This window comes from Gorilla gorilla, chromosome 17 (assembly GCF_029281585.2).
Source record: "Gorilla gorilla gorilla isolate KB3781 chromosome 17, NHGRI_mGorGor1-v2.1_pri, whole genome shotgun sequence".
In the NCBI taxonomy this organism is placed as follows: domain Eukaryota; kingdom Metazoa; phylum Chordata; class Mammalia; order Primates; family Hominidae; genus Gorilla; species Gorilla gorilla.
In genome coordinates this window covers 64,923,329-64,941,570 of record NC_073241.2, presented here as the reverse complement: position 1 = coordinate 64,941,570, position 18,242 = coordinate 64,923,329, and the positions used below count along the sequence as shown (strand labels likewise).

At 38.8% G+C, this 18,242-nt stretch overlaps 1 protein-coding gene and 1 long non-coding RNA gene across 7 annotated transcripts in view; one reads left to right on the top strand and one right to left on the bottom strand.

The window, feature by feature from the left end:
* Window positions 1-18,242, top strand: part of LOC129528320 (uncharacterized) — a 45,516-nt gene that overhangs the window by 18,364 nt on the left and 8,910 nt on the right. Inside the window, exons 2-3 of the long non-coding RNA XR_008673557.2 lie at window positions 15,419-15,553; window positions 16,201-16,324. This is a non-coding gene — a long non-coding RNA (uncharacterized lncRNA). The remainder of the gene's footprint in view (window positions 1-15,418; window positions 15,554-16,200; window positions 16,325-18,242) is intronic.
* Window positions 874-18,242, bottom strand: part of GALNT1 (polypeptide N-acetylgalactosaminyltransferase 1) — a 130,046-nt gene continuing 112,677 nt past the window's right edge. For all 6 annotated transcript variants that reach the window (XM_063699145.1, XM_004059333.5, XM_055368305.2 and 3 more), the window contains 3 exons: window positions 9,499-9,597; window positions 8,848-8,982; window positions 874-2,869 (listed from right to left, as the gene is read on the bottom strand). In XM_063699145.1, the coding sequence (XP_063555215.1) occupies window positions 2,723-2,869; window positions 8,848-8,982; window positions 9,499-9,597 (381 nt within the window). In that variant the 3' untranslated portion in view covers window positions 874-2,722. The remainder of the gene's footprint in view (window positions 2,870-8,847; window positions 8,983-9,498; window positions 9,598-18,242) is intronic.

The following is an 18,242-nucleotide window of genomic DNA, read 5'->3' as shown; positions in this document are numbered from 1 at the left end:
CTACCTTCTAAGTTTCTTTTTCCTTTGAAGAACAGGTAACTATAGAGTTAAATTTGCTCTTGGTATACTTCTTGGAAGATGAGAAGAGCATCAAATCCTTACAAAGAGGAACCTCTGTTTCTCAGCTAAATGTAGAATGGGAGCAATGAGGACATGGCCTGCACGATGTCCTCCATCTGCAGAATGGATGAATATTCCCAATGTTCAGTGGCAGCACTATTTCTCAAGAATGCCAATTAAGATAGATATATTAAAATAGACCTTGACTGGGGTGGGGTGAATAGATTTGTGAGATTCAAATTATCCTTAATTGTCACATTTATGAATTCTTCACTGGTTAAATAATTATCCCACTTTTTCATCCTTCATTTTTTCTTTTTTTTTAAGATACATGGTTTCTTCTCTGTTGCCCAGGCTGGAGTGCAGTGGCACCATCATAGCTCACTGCAACCTCAAACTCCTGCCCTCAAGTGGTCCTATCTTCTCACTTTCCCAAAATGCTAAAATTACAGGTATGAGCCAGTACCCAGCCATTGTTTTCTTTTTCATTCTTTTCTTCCCAATTTGATTTATAATAGAGTGATAAGCATCTGCCTAATTACAAGTAATTATGATAAACAGGGATCCACTCTAACTTCAAATAAAACCAATGTAAGGCACAACTATTCAGGAATATTTTGTATTTTCAAAGTATTTAGGAATTCTTTAATTAGAAAAATAAAGGCAATGGGATTATCTATCAGGTTCTAAAAGTACCCATGAATTAAATCACTTACATCTCCCACTTAAAACAAAACCTTAAATCACATTGCTGTTAAGCTTTCATACAGTAAGAAATAAGACCAAGCTATGCTGGAGTACAAAAACCTGAAATTCTGAGCATGAAAATAATTTATTGATTAGACATCTTGCTTATTCAAGCATTAGACCTACTGGAGATAGAATTAACACAGCTCATGGAAAAGGAAAAAAAATTCCATTCAGCACCTGCTTCCTTTCAAATTTCCTGGGGACATGGTTTATGCATTTTGTACTATAGACTCACCCCAAAGCATCCCCATGTGCTTGATGTTGATTAACTTGAACAGGATATGAGAAACTTTGTGTACACTCAACTTGGCAAATATCATTAGTGATGCGACTTTTGGAAACATTCTTAGGCACAAGAAATAGCACTGCCTGCAGTGAAAGTCCTTGATAATCAAAGAAAAGAATTCCATTAAATATAATTTTACAAATATGAAAGAAAATATATGCATTTTTGCCAACAGACTGCTCTACATATCAGGAAAAATGTCTTAATGAGATTCCTCCTATGAGATTAAAAGATTACCTTTTAATTGACAACTTTCAATTGACACTCAGGTGATTCTGTGGTATTAAAAAAAATCAGAGAAAAATAAAACTGATTTAGCCTAAATAAGATTTAGGAAAAGAAATGCAAGCCTATTAATATGGAATAATAGCTGCACTTCTTTGGCTAAGTCATTAAAAAATGCCAATTAAACATTTTCAGTCAAATTTTATTTAAAAAAAGCAGCAGATAAACATTACAATTCAATAATGTAATCTAAATATGCACTTGACAATGAAGCATATCTCAGTATGGAGTGAAAAAGGTTTTCCAAAAAACCATCAAATGTATTATCTCCAAATACCCAAATAATAAATCACTTCTGCAGGCCTTTTGTTAAGTGGAATCATAAACAAAGAACTGAAGATTTATTGCTGTGAAAACAAATCTGTGGTACAGTAGCATGAATCTTGGGTATTTCGCATAATCAGTTAGGTCAAGTGAAGAAGTCGAAAATGTGATAAGAAATTTGTGTGTGTGTGCACGTGTAAATCTGTAAGCCAGTTGACCCAAGAGCAACTGAAACATCTGATTTGTTCAGCTGAGATCAGACATTGTTAAATTTCCATTTTTTAGAAAGCAATTAAAAATTACAATTCCAACAGCCCACAAACCAAACTGTAGAGAGAAATTAAAACTATATTCAAAGAGCGTTTTTTTTTTCAGCTCAATTTCAGCACCCCAAGGAAAATAAAAGCATCCATGACTATCACAGATGAAAACAAAATGAATGTCATTGGAATCAGTTATTTTTCCCCACTGAGGTATAAAATCTATATAGAAATTTGATACTATACTATAACAAATTGTACTTCTCATAGTTCTGTTTTAATTTCCTTTAAACCCTGTTTAATATAGTTTTTTTGTTGTTGTTGTAAAAATGTTGTTTTCATGATTCTGAATCTGGTTCCAGTTCTTTTATTTTTATATCAATATTTAATATACTGGCTACCAGTTCTAATCAGGAAAAAAAATCTTGGAAATCTCTTCATTATGACAGCACATTCAGCAGAAATTACTGATGTGCAAGCAAACCATAAAAGGTACAGTTCTCCAGAAAGCATATTTTGTTATTTTTTTTCATTGTCTCAGTATTCTTTACCATGATTTTCGGAGAAAGACTCTTTCAATCTTGTAAACATCAGTGTGCACAGTCTCATTACTATGCAGTTTCACGTCCATGGACAGGAAGGCTGGTTCACAGCTAGTGAAAAGCTAGAGAAGTCTAAGTTTTAATGGCTGATAAACCTTACATCCTGCAGAGGAGGAAAGCACTTTTCCTTTTTTGCTACTTAAGAATGTGGCAGAAATGTATGCTGAGGTAGCCCAGTCAATCCTTATTTTTTTCGTTTTCTTGTAAATTTGGTCTCAGAATATTTCTGGCAGGGTGACGTTTCGAAGAAGCCACTGCTGGGACCGACTTCCATTGCAGTCTCTAATGCTGGGCACCTGGCTATCCTCTTCTGTGGCTTTATCCAGGCACTGATTACTGTTCACATGCTGCAGGGTTAATTTCTGAAATAGAAAAAATCTTAACATGAGAGTGGAAGAAAACAAAACACCTCAAGCATCAGTTTTGGTGATTAAGTTCCTCTGCAGAAAAGGTGTTTTTTTTGGTAATATACATTATTTAAAAGACAACGGAGAAAAGGTAGGTAGGTGGATGGATGGATGGATGGATGGAGAAACAGAGATAGAGAGAGAGAGAGAGAAGTAGGTAGATAGGTAGGTCGATAAAGAGGTATGAGGGAGGGAGAAAGGCACTGGGGTCCAGTAGGGTACACTTGACTTGCTGCAAGATGACCTAAATTCTAAGTCCTCATTCTGGCATAAGCTCTGTAACACTATGAGAAGCTTCTCTTTTTTGTGCTTCAGTTTCCTAAACAACAAAAAAAGACCAGATTAGTGGTTCCTAATTTAGGATCCTCAACCTATTTTCAAACAGCTATTTCAAAATTGTTTCATTTCTCTATGATAAGGCTGTTCAAGTTAATTCTGTTATTCCAAAGCTCAAGTTTTTAGAAACTCAGGTCTTTCTGATAACTCAAAATCATAAGAATGTTGGGACAGCTGATATTTAGTAAAATCAATCTTATGCCTATGTCCATAGCAAACCCAGAGGCTATCCTGGTGGTTAAAGGAGATGGTGTGGTACAGAAAGAAAAGCACAGGAATGTGGAGTTGAGTTCACAGCCTGGGTAACTTGAGGTTTCTCATTTTAAAAATTAGGATCACATTACGTATTTTGAGCAGATTTTGGGAAACTACATAGATAATGAAGATAAAGTACATAGTGCCTCACCTACAAAAGAGATTCTTAATAAATGGTTAACAGACATAGCTATATATTTTATCTACTTATTTAAGTTCTAGATTTGATGCAGCAACATGTTATTAGGATAATTTTGAAAGGGCAGGGCAGGTAAGAATTAACAGATAGATAGTTAACAATGATCCACACCAATGATTGTGATAATATGCTCTGGTCATGTTAAGGACTTCAAAGTAGTTGTACACAGGAATGTGCATTAAGCATTACTCTACAAATGTAAATTAACTCGAAGGAAATGTAAAATGTTTAACACATAGTTATCTGATTCTTTTACTCATGGCTCTATTTTAATATAGTTCTTTTATCTGAAACATTTCATTTTCATGAGGCCTTTTTTGCACCTATTAGAACTTAAAACAAAATCTAATAATTGTATACAACTACTTAGGCTTCCAGTCATTTATTATTCTTGCGTATTGTGGTCAAAGTAGGACCTGGCAGATGACAGTCTATCTTTGCAGACGTCACTACTGATACTGTCTTTAGGTTCAGGATTCTATCTTTAATGCTTCCAAATATAAGACTAGAACCTAGAAGAGAGTCAGCATGGCTGTGGGATTTTTTTTTTCTTTTTTTAATGCAGACTTTGTGTAGTTTATTGAGAGGAGGGGCTTTGCAGTCAGACATTCCTGGGGTGATTTCCAGATTTGTCACACACCAACTAGATGCTTCTGAGCAAAAACCTAAACTCTTTGAGACCCAGTTTCCTCATCTATAAAATGGGGACAAAAATACCTCACCAGGTTTTTATGAGGAAACACTGAGATAATGTACATAAAGTGCTGCCTATCCCAGAGTAAATGCTTGATAAATGGTACAATGACATTTACATACAATGGTAATTTGCATTTATAGAGTAATGCTTATTATTGGAAAACACAACATCCTGGCAACGTCCTGAGCAGTCATGGACACAATCCAGCAGCCAGAGCGCTGCGGCTCAGCGTGCACATTGCTGCCAATGCCTTCAGTCTCAGGAAAGACCAGAACAAGAGAACCTCTCAAACATTCCGGGAGTTCCCGCAAAGCTCATCCCAGTGGCCTCCCTCATCAGGCCCATGGTCACTATTACTAAAAACAAAAAACCCCCAACTAAGCACAACAAAAAATTTAGTTGGGAGAGTTGGTCTTTCTCAACCCAGTTTCTAAAAATGTGCATTTCACTCATCTAGATTCATTAAAATAAACCCATCACAAAGACATAGGTTATTGCTCTGTGCTGAGTATTTAACTGTTCGACATCAGGACAGAATCCCCATAACTTGGAAGGTGAGCAGCACCCCCAGGAAGCCTAGACTCTGGTGGAGAACCCTGTTCCAGATACAACTCTGGCTGCTGACAGCAGGCACAGAGTCTTGTGGCTTGGAACTTTGTAGGTAGGATGCTGTCATCACAGCACTCCTCAGAGGACTCAGGCAACACCAACTAGTCTCCATTCAGAGAGAGCTGGACTAAGGCATCAGGACAAGCAAGTGACAAGCATCTAACTGTAACCTTTGAAGGAGAGGATAAAAGCTATAATTAATCATTTAGTAAAGTCTACCTGCATCCTAGAAAAAATAATTTGCCAACCTCCTACTCCTAACTTCTAGATGTAACTAGGTCTAAAATCTGCATTTTATTCCAGAAAGGACAGATACAAGTAGTCAAAGCAAAAGAGCCCAGTGCCTTATTATAAATTTTATGTAATATGTAATACAAGCAAGACTCAAAACTATTAATCAAAAATAGCGTGGTACTGTGCAAAGAAACCTGGATCGAGAATCAAGAATTCCAGATTTGAGATCTAGTCATACTATCTGGCTGCTCAGAGACCTTGGGCAATTAATTTCCTTGGGAAATTAATTCTGAGTTTCAATTTCTACTTGTATAAAAAGTATCCTGGGTTTAATTTCTAGGGTTCCTTTGAAATCTAAGAATTCATGATTTTAGATTACAGATAATGGACATAAGTATTCTGTTATTTATTTTTCTAGACTGTTATGTTTTCAATGGATGGAGGCAGGACGATTCTGATGGGCTGTTCCCCTCCAGTGCTTCCCCTGTAGTCTGCTCAGGCTGTCGGACCTGCATTGCAACTCAACTTCTCCCTCTGCCCAGGGAGAGGGAGGTATTCCTTTTACAGATAATGGCCCAGAAAGTGCTCCCTAACAAACATCCTGAATGCTCAACTTTATCTTCGAGTCTGCTTCTGGGAGAAATCAATCCCCAGCATTAATGTTTTATCTCAGCAGGAAAAAACCTTGCAAAGTGATCTAGAAGTTTTAAAACTTCACACTCATAACTGGCTCTTTTTTTTTAAAATTTAATTTTATTTTTTGAGATGGAGTCTCACTCTGTCGCCCAGGCTGGAGTGCAGTGGTGCGATATCGGCTCACTGCAAACTCCACCTCCTGGGTTCACGCCATTCTCCTGCCTCAGCCTCCTGAGTATCTGGGACTACAGGTGCCTGCCACCACGCCTGTATGGTGTATTTTTTGTATTTTTAGTAGAGACGAGGTTTCACTGTGGTCTCGATCTCCTGACCTCGTCATCCGCCCACCTCGGCCTCCCAAAGTGCTGGGATTACAGGCTTGAGCCACCGCGCCCGGCCGGCTCTTTATAAATACTCTATCTCCAGCTTCTTACCTGTTTCATCAAACATTTACTTTTGGAATACTGTTGTGGTAGACTGTGTAGGTTGGCTAGCCAACAGTCTTTCCCAATCCCTGTATCTCTTGGCCATCTCACACTCTAATGACTAGAAAACCAAAGACTTGCTTTCCCAGCTTCCTTTGCAGCTGGGGGTCACCATGGGATGTTCTGGTCCATAAGACATAAGCAGAGCCTGCTAAGGGGGTTCCAGAAAAACCTTTTACTTTGCTAATAAAGAGCAACACATGTGGTAGTGTACCATTCCTCTTTCCCTTTTCTTTCTGCCTGGAGTTGGGATGTGATAGAGCTGCAGCAACCATCTTGTGGCCACAAGGAAAAGCTAAGAATATTACAACAACGTTATCCCTGACATCACTATGCCACTGAATTTACTTACCTCTAGACTTATGTAAGAAAAATAAATCCCTATTTGTTTTAGCTATAATAAATAGGTTTCTAAAAATACTGCCTAATTAATATACTGTCATTTTCCAATAAACTTAAGAGGTTTTTCATTTTTAAGATTTTGTGGTTGTCACAATGGCTATGGGGTGCCACTAGCACTTACTATCTGGAGCCAGAGATGCTACACACCCTGCAATGCATGGGGCAGTCACACCCAAAATGGCAGTGGCACATACCATGGGAAACCCTAGAACAGAACATTCAGGCCATTTCCAATGGCCATATTAACTGAGCTATTATTATAGGTAATATCATTTTTTCTATAGCCTGACATTGTGAAAGGAGACCCAGGATTTATAAAAGATGATCTCTGTCCTCTAGGATCTAACAATCTAATAGTGGAGAAAAGATTGCTAGATAAATAACTACAAACAAGTACAGCTTTATAGAGGTCAGAGATGACTGTAATTAAGATTGACAGAGTTAATTTCAGGTTAGGATTCATGGAAGTAAGTGATGTCAAAGCTGGGTTCTTAAGAATGGGTAAGGTGTGTCAGGCAGAGGGAAGCATATTATCTTAGATGTGAACTAGGAAAGTATAAGGTATGTTCAGAGAACAGCATATTGATGATTAAAGTAGACCATGGTTGGTGTATGACACAGTAAAGGGAGGAAAGATGGCCAAAGTCAGTAACTTTGGACAACATTTCCATTTAAGGAGTAGGATGAAGAAGGAGAGAGAGCCAGGCCAACAAAAGGAACAGAGAGCAAACTAAGAGAAGAACCTAAACAGTAGTGCATCTTATGGCCAAGGCATAAGAGGATATGAAAATATCAGGCCAGGCTGGGTGCAGTGGCTCATGCCTGTAATCCCAGCACTTTGGGAGGCCGAGGTGGGCAGATCACCTGAGGTCAGGAGTTCAAGACCAGCCTGGCCAACATGGCGAAACCCTGTCTCTACTAAAAGTACAAAAATTAGCCGGGCATGGTGGCGGGCGCCTGTAATCCCAGCTACTCAGGGGGCTGAGGCAGGAGAATAGCTTGAACCAGGGAGGCGGAGGTTGCATGAGCCGAGATTGCACCACTGCACTCCAGCCTGGGCGATAAGAGCGAGACTCCATCTCAAAAAAATAAATAAATAAAAAATAAAAATAAATAAATTACAAAATATCAGGCCAGATATGATGGCTCATGCCTGTAATCCCAGCACTTTGAGAGGCTGAGGCGGGTGGATCGCTTGAGCCTAAGTGCTCAAGACCAGCCTGGACAACATGGTGAAACTCCGTCTCCACAAAATTACAAAAATTAGCCAGGCATGATGGCATGTGCCTGTGGTCCCAGCTCCTCTAGAGGCTGAGGTGGGAGGATAGCTTGAGCCTGGGAGGTGGAGGTTGTATGAGCTGTGACTGTACCACTGCACTCTAGCCTGGGTGACAGAGCAAGACCCTGCCTCAAAAAAAAAAAAAAGTCATTTGTTTAGTGGCACTAAATGCCTTACAGAAGTTAAGCCAAATTAAAAAGAACCAGAGAAAGAAATATTGAAGATGTTGGTGCTGGTTCCAGAACCTGGCAAAAGCACAAGTTGAAAAATTAGGCAAATAGGTGGAAAGAGGTTTACCATGGATGCTTTAATTGAACTAATACCTTTTAAGTACTTCCATGTGAGCCCATTTGATGGTGGTGGAGAGAAAGGTTCCAGACAAAACGAAAGATAAATATGAAAGATTCTGTTATATATGTCACTGGGAAATCATCACAAGCCAGAGAACTTTATTAATTAAAACTTATCTTTCACTGAAGTGTTTAATTAAGTAATTTTAAAAGCCTACTTTCTGCCTCATTTCTCCCAAACTACACTATAGAACTTGAAGACATACAGAAGGAACAATGGCTACTCAGTAAACAAGGACCCAGGGATTGGAGGCAACTGTGATTTTATAAGACTAAAATTTAATTATTAGGGAGATTAAAACACATTTATTTTACTTATTTTTCCCGCCTGTCAATATTTAGTGTATAAGACAAGTTTGATCCATAAGAACTCATTCCTTTAGATATAAAGTATATAAATATACCCAGTGACACACATAATTTTATTACTATAGGCAACTGCATAACTTACCACTGGGTCATACTCCCAGAGTTGGTTGCCTTTTAGGTGGTGGCATTTGAGCATTGTAACTGGGCCATTAAGTTTGGAAACATCCAAGCAAAGGTCATCTGTTCTAATTTCTTTGTTGGCAGTATAAGAGAAAACCTGGAAATAAAAATGCACACACATAAACAGAAAAAATAAATTAGTCAGCATTTTAAATGCCCAATTAGCTGTCAGGGAAAATACAAGTATTTCAAGGTACATGATTTATATGTACTTTATTAAAGTAATGAAGAATAAAGTGACTCAGAAAAGCTACCACTAATTTACATTGATGTTATGTTACTCATTTTCTTGCTTACAAGGTGAAGCAAAAATGACCTTGAGCTCTCTGTATACACTGAATGTATTGTCAAGGGTTGTTATCTGTTTGAATAAAAAGGGCAAAATAAATTTTGTGCTCAGCAATGTAAACATAGTTCTCACAATGGGCCTTTCACAAATGTTTCATTAAAAAAAAAAAAATCACTGGATTGAAAGCTTCCTTCACCTAAAAGTCTTTATTATTTTCTCTTTAAAGGAAGGAAAATATTTCCTGAATGATGTCATGGTATAAAAAAGGCAAAGTAAAAACAAATCTGAAAATTATCCCTTTTAAGAGTTTTCTAAGATACTCACCTGATTACCCCCCATACCATGGCAATTAAAAATTCCAACTTTTTCATTCTCTTTTCTAGCCATGTTATCTAGACACTGATTTGTTTCCACATTTCGTATCTATGGGACAATAAATAATGAAAATATCAGGAGTTGGAGAAGTTAATTAGACAGACAGACAGACACACATATACACTAAATATCAACCTAAACTTTCCCTGGCACTACTCTGAAATGGCCTATTGGCCTATCACTGTCTGAGTATCTAAAATTCATTGGTCTAGAAAGGTCTTACAAACTGTTTATGTAATTTTCTGTGTTTATGGGGGAAAATCCTTACAATTTCTTTTTTCATTTTTTTCAAGTTATTCCTTTCAAATTTGTATTGAGTTCAACAAACTCTACGTATTGAGTTCAACAAACTCTACTTTGGTTAATGATTTAAAAAATTAACTCCCTGATGACACTATTATCAATCAAGACAAGAACATTAATTCTGATAACTACTCTGATGACTTAGGAGAGACTAAGATGACTCTAGTCAAAGAGCTTGGAACTTGTCTTACCTGGAAGCTTAAGCATAGTGTGGTACAAACTCTACTCTTTCACTAGACATTTGTGGATTACATAAAAGGAATTTAAGTCAGTCATCAGAATTAGGACGAATATTTTAGGTAATGCCCCTTGACATTTTGTTTCCTCTAAACTGTTGCAGTTTTAAAAGCATATGGTAAATTAACAGACGTTTGAAAGTCTTAAATCTATTCCTATGTACGGTACTGTCAGCAGGTTAAGCCAGAAGAGAAACTACATCTGTCATGTCATATAGACTTTTTTAAAAAGGTAACTAATTTTGTGTGATAGATAAAAAGTAGGGGTAAAGTTAAAACCACAAAAAAGCCAGTTACTTCTATAAACAAATATACAGTCTGCATATTATTCTAATATTCCCAAGCAGCCAGGAATAAAAACTAGGGTTCTGACATAAAAGACTCAGGTTTAAATACAAGTTACCTAAACCTTTTGAGATCAGGAACTGGGGGAGTAATGTCAGTTCTATGCTAATGTCAGTTCTATGCTGATACTATGTAAGACAATGTATCCAGGCACCTAATTCAGAGTCCAGCATGAACAGGCTCAGAGACAGTAATAATCTGCACTGTCACTTCACCACTAGTCACATCCATCTTGCTATTCCACCAAAATCTCAAACTCGGTTCACTCAAAACAGAATTTCTCAATTTTCTAATATGAACACTTAATCATCTTCACATTTTAATACGTCCCCACCCCATCCCCTCTTGAGAAGTGCTACCTAAAACAAACCTCATTATCATTCCTCCAAAATTTCCCGTTTTCCTGATATCCCTATTTTTATTAATATTCCCACAACTTGTCCAATTATTCAAGCTAGAAATTTCAAAATGTTTTTTTCTCAGGGTCCAATACATTATATGTTTCCAAGAGTTCTTTTACCACATAATTTACATCATCATTTTTTATCCATTATTTTAATTGTGAAACCTATTCCCTCATAAATAGGTTGTATTAGGTTGTATAAAAGATTTTATGGTAAAATACCAATTTGCATAAAGCACACCTTCCTTCATCCTGGTAGGTGATCAATTAATACCAGACGATGATGGCTATCTCACTTGAAAAAGAATTTCGTTCAGATTGGGCCAATCACAGTGACCCACGTCTGTAACCCAAGCACTTTAAGAGGCCAAGACAGTAGGATCGCCTGAGCCTAGGAGTTCAAGACTTGCAACATAGCAAGACCTTGTCTCTACAAAAAATAAAAATAAAAATCTTAGGCATGGTGGCTCACGCCTGTAGTCCCAGTTATTCGGGAGGCTGAGGTGGGAGGATCACTTGAGCCCAAGAGTTCAAGGCTGCAGTAAGCTATAATTGTGCCACTGCACTTCAACTTAAGTGACAGAACAAGGCCCTGTCTCTTAAAAAGAAAAAAAAAGTTCATATTGTGATAAAGATGAGTCTTTATCTCATATATTCACATAAAATAATTATTTCCTTATACTTTTGATATAAATTATAAACTCTCCAATCCTGTTTTCCTCTATTTCTTCCCCCAAATGCAGATGTAAATAAAGGTGGCTAAAGAAAGATGATAAATGCCACAGGAATTATTAGATTAACACCAGTGTTATCTTCAGCTTCTCTTGCTCTCATATGGTGGCCATTTGCTTAAATAATTGCCTATCTATCTTTTACCAAAATTCAAAACAAATTAAAAAATGCAATTCTTGGTGGGGCATGGTGGCTCATGCATGTAGAATCCTAGCACTTTGGGAGGCCGAGGCAGGAGGATCCCTTGAGCTCAAGAGTTTGGGACCTACCTGGCCAACATGATGAGACCCTGCCTCTATTTTGTAAGAGATTTGTACATAACAGCTTATACCATCCTTACAAGATTCCTATAACTAATTCCCGACATGCAAGATCTGGGCCTCTATCCCTTGGGGTTACTACTGACCATTAGATGTTGAAAGTGGAGTTTCTCCAAGGACTGGAAACCACTGCTTCCCATTAGCTGTTAGAGTGAGGAGTAACTAAACTGCATCAACAACATATGGTCAGTGAGGCCCAGGTGAGGTGGGTGGCATGGTCAGAGACCCAGATTCAGGCTCCTGGTGGGGCCTGGAGGCACTCCTCTGATGTAAAGGGGAGAAACTGGAGATTACACTTCTGAAAGAGCACAGCTATGATGTTAGAGTCCCTAAGTGAATTTCACATTAGAGGACAGAGGATTCTGTTTGGCTCAACAAATATGTGGCTTCTTTGTAGCTGAAGGGACATCTGCTCTCCAGGTGGGTCCCTCTATATACCGCCTGGCTCGAGAATATAGAGTTTTCAGAGAACATTCTTTTCTGTGTAGTGATACATGTGGACTACCTCATCTATGGGGTGTGTAAGATGTTTTCCTCAAGGACATGGAAAATTAGGTTGACTATGGGGTAAGTTTTGTCCTCTAGGATTCTAGGAGGGAGAGGACCACCTAATAGGTTTGTTTGCTGGGAGTTAAGTTTGAAGAGCCTTTGGAGAAGGGGAAAATGAGGAACAAACATTTTCTAGGGATGCTGAATCAAATGTTCAAAATTGTAATTCCATATAGCTTTAAGACTATATAACCAATTACCAGCTTTCTAATGAGACGTGGAAGGTAGAAAGGGTGACAACACATACTTGTTTCAAGTTTATACTGGGATGAAAATAGGTATTTGGGTTGGTTATTCAAAATCTGACATTTGAAAAAAGAATTTTAAAACAGCAGAATTTGGAAAATATAGAAGGAAGAGAAAATACATTCAAGAATTGAGGACTAGCTTTTAAGGATGTTCTAGGCAAATGTCTTATTTGTTGGACTTCTAAAAAGAGTGAGATCCTTCTGATAAGGGGTATTTTGAAGTTTAAGGAACAAATGGGCTAGATTCTTTCTTGAGTCTCCCACTCTTCAGAGGATTTTATCCCATTTCTTGGTGTACACACAGTCTACAGCTAACTGCTCGGTGGTCTTATTACACTACCAATTCCTTTAGTTCACTCCTTTCAAGTCACCTCTTGACTATCCTGGAAAGAGAAAAGCAAGAAGTGAGCCTTGTTTGGTAACATATTCAGTAGTCATCACGACATCTAACAGCAACTGAGATTTTAAATTATCAGGAACCCTTAAATAAAAGGCAGATTTGATATGGGAAAAGAAGGAAGCTTTTCTTGGTTGAAGTAGATACTCCTGAATATCAATATGGTCCTGATATTCTCCTAAGGAACCAAGTAGGAAGGTATCTACTGACAGGAGGGCTTGGGAATTTGATATGATACATCCCTATGAATTATGTTATGATAATTCCAAATTATTTCAGAGTAGAGAGAATTAGAGGGGGCATACATTAGTTATAAGATTTGAAAACAATAGATTTGACAAGGCAAATATGACCACTTCAACTTAGGACCTGGGAAGGAGAAATGAGTGAAATGACAGGGTAGCAGTACATGATACAGAGACAGATGGGTAACCTCCTGTGTTGGCTTATTTTATTTTATTTATTTTATTTTTGAGACAGAGTCTCACTCTGTCGCCCAGGCTGCAGTGCAATGGTGCGACATTGGCTCACTGCAACCTCTGCCTCCCGGGTTCAAGCAATTCTCTGCCTCAGCCTCCCAAGTAGCTGGGATTACAGGCGCCTGCCACCACGCCCGGCTAATTTATTTTTTATTTTTTATCTTTTTTTGTAGAGACAGGATTTCACCATCTTGGCCAGGCTGGTCTTGAAATCCTGACGTCATAATCCACCCACCTCAGCCTCCCAAAGTGCTGGGATTACAGGCGTGAGCCACCGGCGCCTGGCCGTGTTGGCTGTTTTAAAACAGCAGTTGTTAATGTCTCCAGCACCATCCAGTAGAACTTTCTGAGATGATGGAAATGTCTATATTTGTGCTAATATGGTAGCAGCCACCAGTCATGTGTGGCTATTGAGCACTTCAAATGTGGCTATTGTGACTGAAGAACCGGGCTTTAAATTCTATTTACTTTTAATTAAATTTATTTTCATTTATTTTATTTTATTTTATATTTTCAGACAGTCTCTCGCTCTGTCACCCAGGCTGGAATGCAGTGGCACAATCTTGGCTCACTGCAACCTCTACCCCTAAGGTTCAAGCAATTCTCACGCCTCAGCCTCCCGAGTAGCTGGGACTACAGATGCGGGCCACCACGCCCAGCTAATTTTTCATATTTTTAGTAGAGATGGGGTTTCAGCATGTTGGCCAGGCTGGTCTCGAACTCCTGATCTCAAGTGATCCACCCACCTCGGCTTCCCAAAGTGCTGGCATTACAGGTGTGAGCCACCAGGCGTGGCCTAATTTTAATTAAATTCAGTGTAGCCGACACGTCAGATGTGCAGGTCTAGATGCTGACACATAGGAGAAAATCTTTCACCATTTGTGAGGAGCTACTTGTCAATGATGGGAAAAGTTGCACAACATGCTAATAAACCCAAGTTCTCACACCATTGGCCACCCTATGAAAGTCACGTGGAAAGTGCCCAAGTTTGGTTTGTACTTTCTGAAACAGTGTAAATCCTAGGAGATCTAAGTTATTTCAAGGGGAAAGATCAGTGGGTTAATGGTCCTCTTCATAGGAATTGTTTATGGCTGATTAACACATCTTTCCTTACGTGGCCAGGCACGCCACTGAATCAAGCCAAAACAATCTAGAAACGAGGTACAAACTGAGAGTATCATAAAGGGTGAGGAGCTGTTAGAAACAAACTTTTCTACTTGAATCACAGCAATGTCTGACTTACAGTGTGTGAATATCCACACTTTCAAAGTGTCTGTAGGGGCGAGAGTTTAGATTGTGGGGACATGCAGATGGGGCTTCATTCCTGACTAGCCATGAGACCTTGGGCAGGTTATTTACTCTAAGACTGTGATTCCAAAAACCACAATCTGAAGAACAGCATCTTGCAAGGTGCCCCACTAAAAAAGGTGTTTTATGATCAGATGTTTGGGAAATACTAGTTAAATAAATTTAAATAGGTTTCTTTGTTGAAAGACTTCTCAAAGCCTTTTAATATATCATGACTATTGGTAGGACCGGGGAATGGTGGTACAGATGGATGTAAGATGTAAAATAGTATTGCCCAAACATATTTGACCTCAAAATCTACCTTCTTCTCCCCAGCACTTTGCCTTTCTAATTGAGCACCTTGGGGACATCAGATATCAATATTATTTACAACACAGACTTAAAAACACTGCTATAAGAACCCTTTCTCATTGGTAAAGCAGGGATAAATCTCTCTCTCTCTCAGGTTTGTTAAGTGCTCTAAATGAGATAATACATACAGAGGCTCTAGCAGGGACAGATACATAGCATGCACGCAGTAACCGTTGGTTTTCTTTCCTTTATCCACAGACCCAGCAACTCTTCAACCCCCCTTTGGAAGTAGCAACTTAGCTGTACCTGACTGCCACTTTAAAACTACTATTTTTGACATTAGGAATTGAAAATAATTGTGAATGCACCCATTCTTGGAAAACCAGGCAAGAGGTTAGAGCTTAAGTTTCTCTGTTTCTACTATTAGTCTCCTCCAGAATCAGTATCTCCATTAGGGTGGACAATGTAAGAGCTTTGTTAAAGCATTTTTATAATCTAGCATTAGTGAATCTGGATTCACTTTTCTACTCTCTGCTGCAAGGGAAATACTGGTTAGATCTGAGAAAGAATACGGACATTAGGGGTTAACAGCACAGGCTCTCAAACCAGATGGTTATGAGTTTAGCCGTGTTTTTTAAACCATTTATTTGTGTCTCAGTTTACTTATCTGTGAAGTGGGAACAACAGCACAATCCTATAGTGTTGTGCTTTAATCATAAAGCATTCAGATTTGTGCTTGATATAAAGTACATGCTCAGTAAATGTTAGGATTATTAGATCTGCCTGGAAAAGCAATTGGTCAGCCCCTAAAACTGACTAAACCAGTAAAGGTCTAGATTGTTTACTTTTTGTTGTTTAGAATACTCAGCTCCTGAGTTAACAACTATCAGATACCACAATGAAACACATTTGTTCAGGTCCTACAGGAACTACGAACGTCAGCGTTAGCTGAAGCCAGATGCTCTAAATTATATCTATTACCCTAGTCATATTTACATTTTCTGATTTCCTTTTCTGCTGAAAAAATCCTATGATTTCAGGTTTCCCTGGACCCTTGAAGCATGAGAAGAGATCTATGAAAGGCTAAATTACTGTTGCTAGCAAAGGAAGGCTCACATGGGTGAAGCTGTGATCAGAAGCATAAGATCCCTGGGCTGCACTATGGTGGGTACTCTTAAGAATGACCTCCAATCTAGAAATGACACTTTTAACCTGTAGGATGTGGCCTGGTATTAAGGGCGTACAAGGCTTAAGGTCGGCTGCTAAGTTAATAAGGCGATAACAAGCAGGCCACAGAGGGTAAACGCTGCGACTTGCCCAGAAGCCAGCTGGCAAGAGGCAGGTAAGACGCAAGCTTGCCTTGGCAGTCATCTACCATGGAGCAGACAAGTGTTTCTTTGTCACACGCCCGAACTCTGGCCCAGCTAACAATGCCTAGGCATTGTCCAAAATTGGGTCAGCTCAAAAAACAAAACAAAACAAAACAAAAAACTGCTCATTTTTGGTTCTAAAGACAAGCTGCAGAGTGACTGCTAGAAATCTTTCTCTGGCGCACCACTCACCCTGGGCCTTCTTTGACCAGTACGAGGTCACAGCAAAGGAAAACACATTCCCATTAATGAGGCATCAGTGAGAATGAAAGGCTCAAGAAACTCAATGTAGCCCTCACTTGTTTGAAAACAAATTCCTTAAATCACAACAAAGTTCAGAGGTAGGGAGCTCAAGTCAATCCTGAAGTAGCCTTAGTAACTGTTAGGATAAATGTGTAAGTCTGTGCCTGCCCTGGCACTGAAGAAAACACCAGGCCAGATGGCTTCACCAACTCTCCACCATCTGGCTTCCTTCGGTGATCTACTTGCTTTCCCATATCTTACATTTCTATTTTACATCCTTTTCTCTTTCCCCAATTCCCCCTCACCAACACCTTCTTCACTCTCACCCCATAATCTTGTGTTCAACTGAGGAAACAAGCCACCAGAAGAGAAGGTCCTCACACTTCCACCACAAACTGCCAGTTTCCACCTCCAAACCTACAGCTGCCCTGCACTTGTTCCCATTCCCCTACCTTCCTTCCCATGACAAGAGATGACCTCTCTTCTTCCCACCCCCACCCAACACCCTCTACTTGTGTACAGATTTCACCTCCTATCCACCCAAATACATGACATCCATAACAACAGATCCCTTCTTTCTTTTTATTCTGGTGCAGAAACACATAACATAAAATTTACCATCTAAACTGTTTTCAAGTGTACAGTTTAGTAGTGTTAAGTATATTCAGGCTGTTGTGAAACAAATCTCCAGAACTTTTTCATCTTGCAAATGTGAAACTCTATACCCATGAAGTAACTCTTCTTTACGCCCTTCCTTCAGCCCTGGTAACCACCAGTCTACTTTCTGTTTCTATGAGTTTGACTATTCTAGCTGCCTTATATAAGGGGAATCATACAGCATTTCTCTTTTGGTGACTGTCGTATTATGCTTAACATAATGTCCTCAAGGTTCATCCATGTTGTAGCATGTATCAGAATTTCCTTCCTTTTTAAGACTGAATAATATTCCATTGTACGTTGTATCACGATTTATAGCAGTCACTCTGTAGCTTGTCTTTAGAACCAAGAAGGAGGAGTTTTTTACTTTGAACTGACCCAATTTTGGACAATGCCTAGGCATTGCTAGCTGGACCAGAATGAACGGACGTGGAGTGCTTCCACTTCTTGGCTATTGTGAATAGTGCTGTTATAAACATGTAAGTAAAAATAACTCTTCAGACCCTGCGTTCATTTCCTTTGGATACATACCCTGAGGTGGAACTGCTGGATAATATCGTAGTTCTCTTTTTTGAGCATTTTTTGAGAAACCTCCATACTATTTTTAAACAGCAGTTGTACCATTTTACATTCACACCAACAATGCACAAGGGTTCCAATTTTTCAGTATCCTTGCCAACATGTGTCATTCTCTGTTTTTTTGATAGTGGCCATTCTAATGGGTGTTAAGTTGGCTCTTTCTTTTGCATCTTTAAATTTTCTCTTTTGGGTTGCTCATATCAGCACAGTTTTATCTTAATAAAGAAATAAAA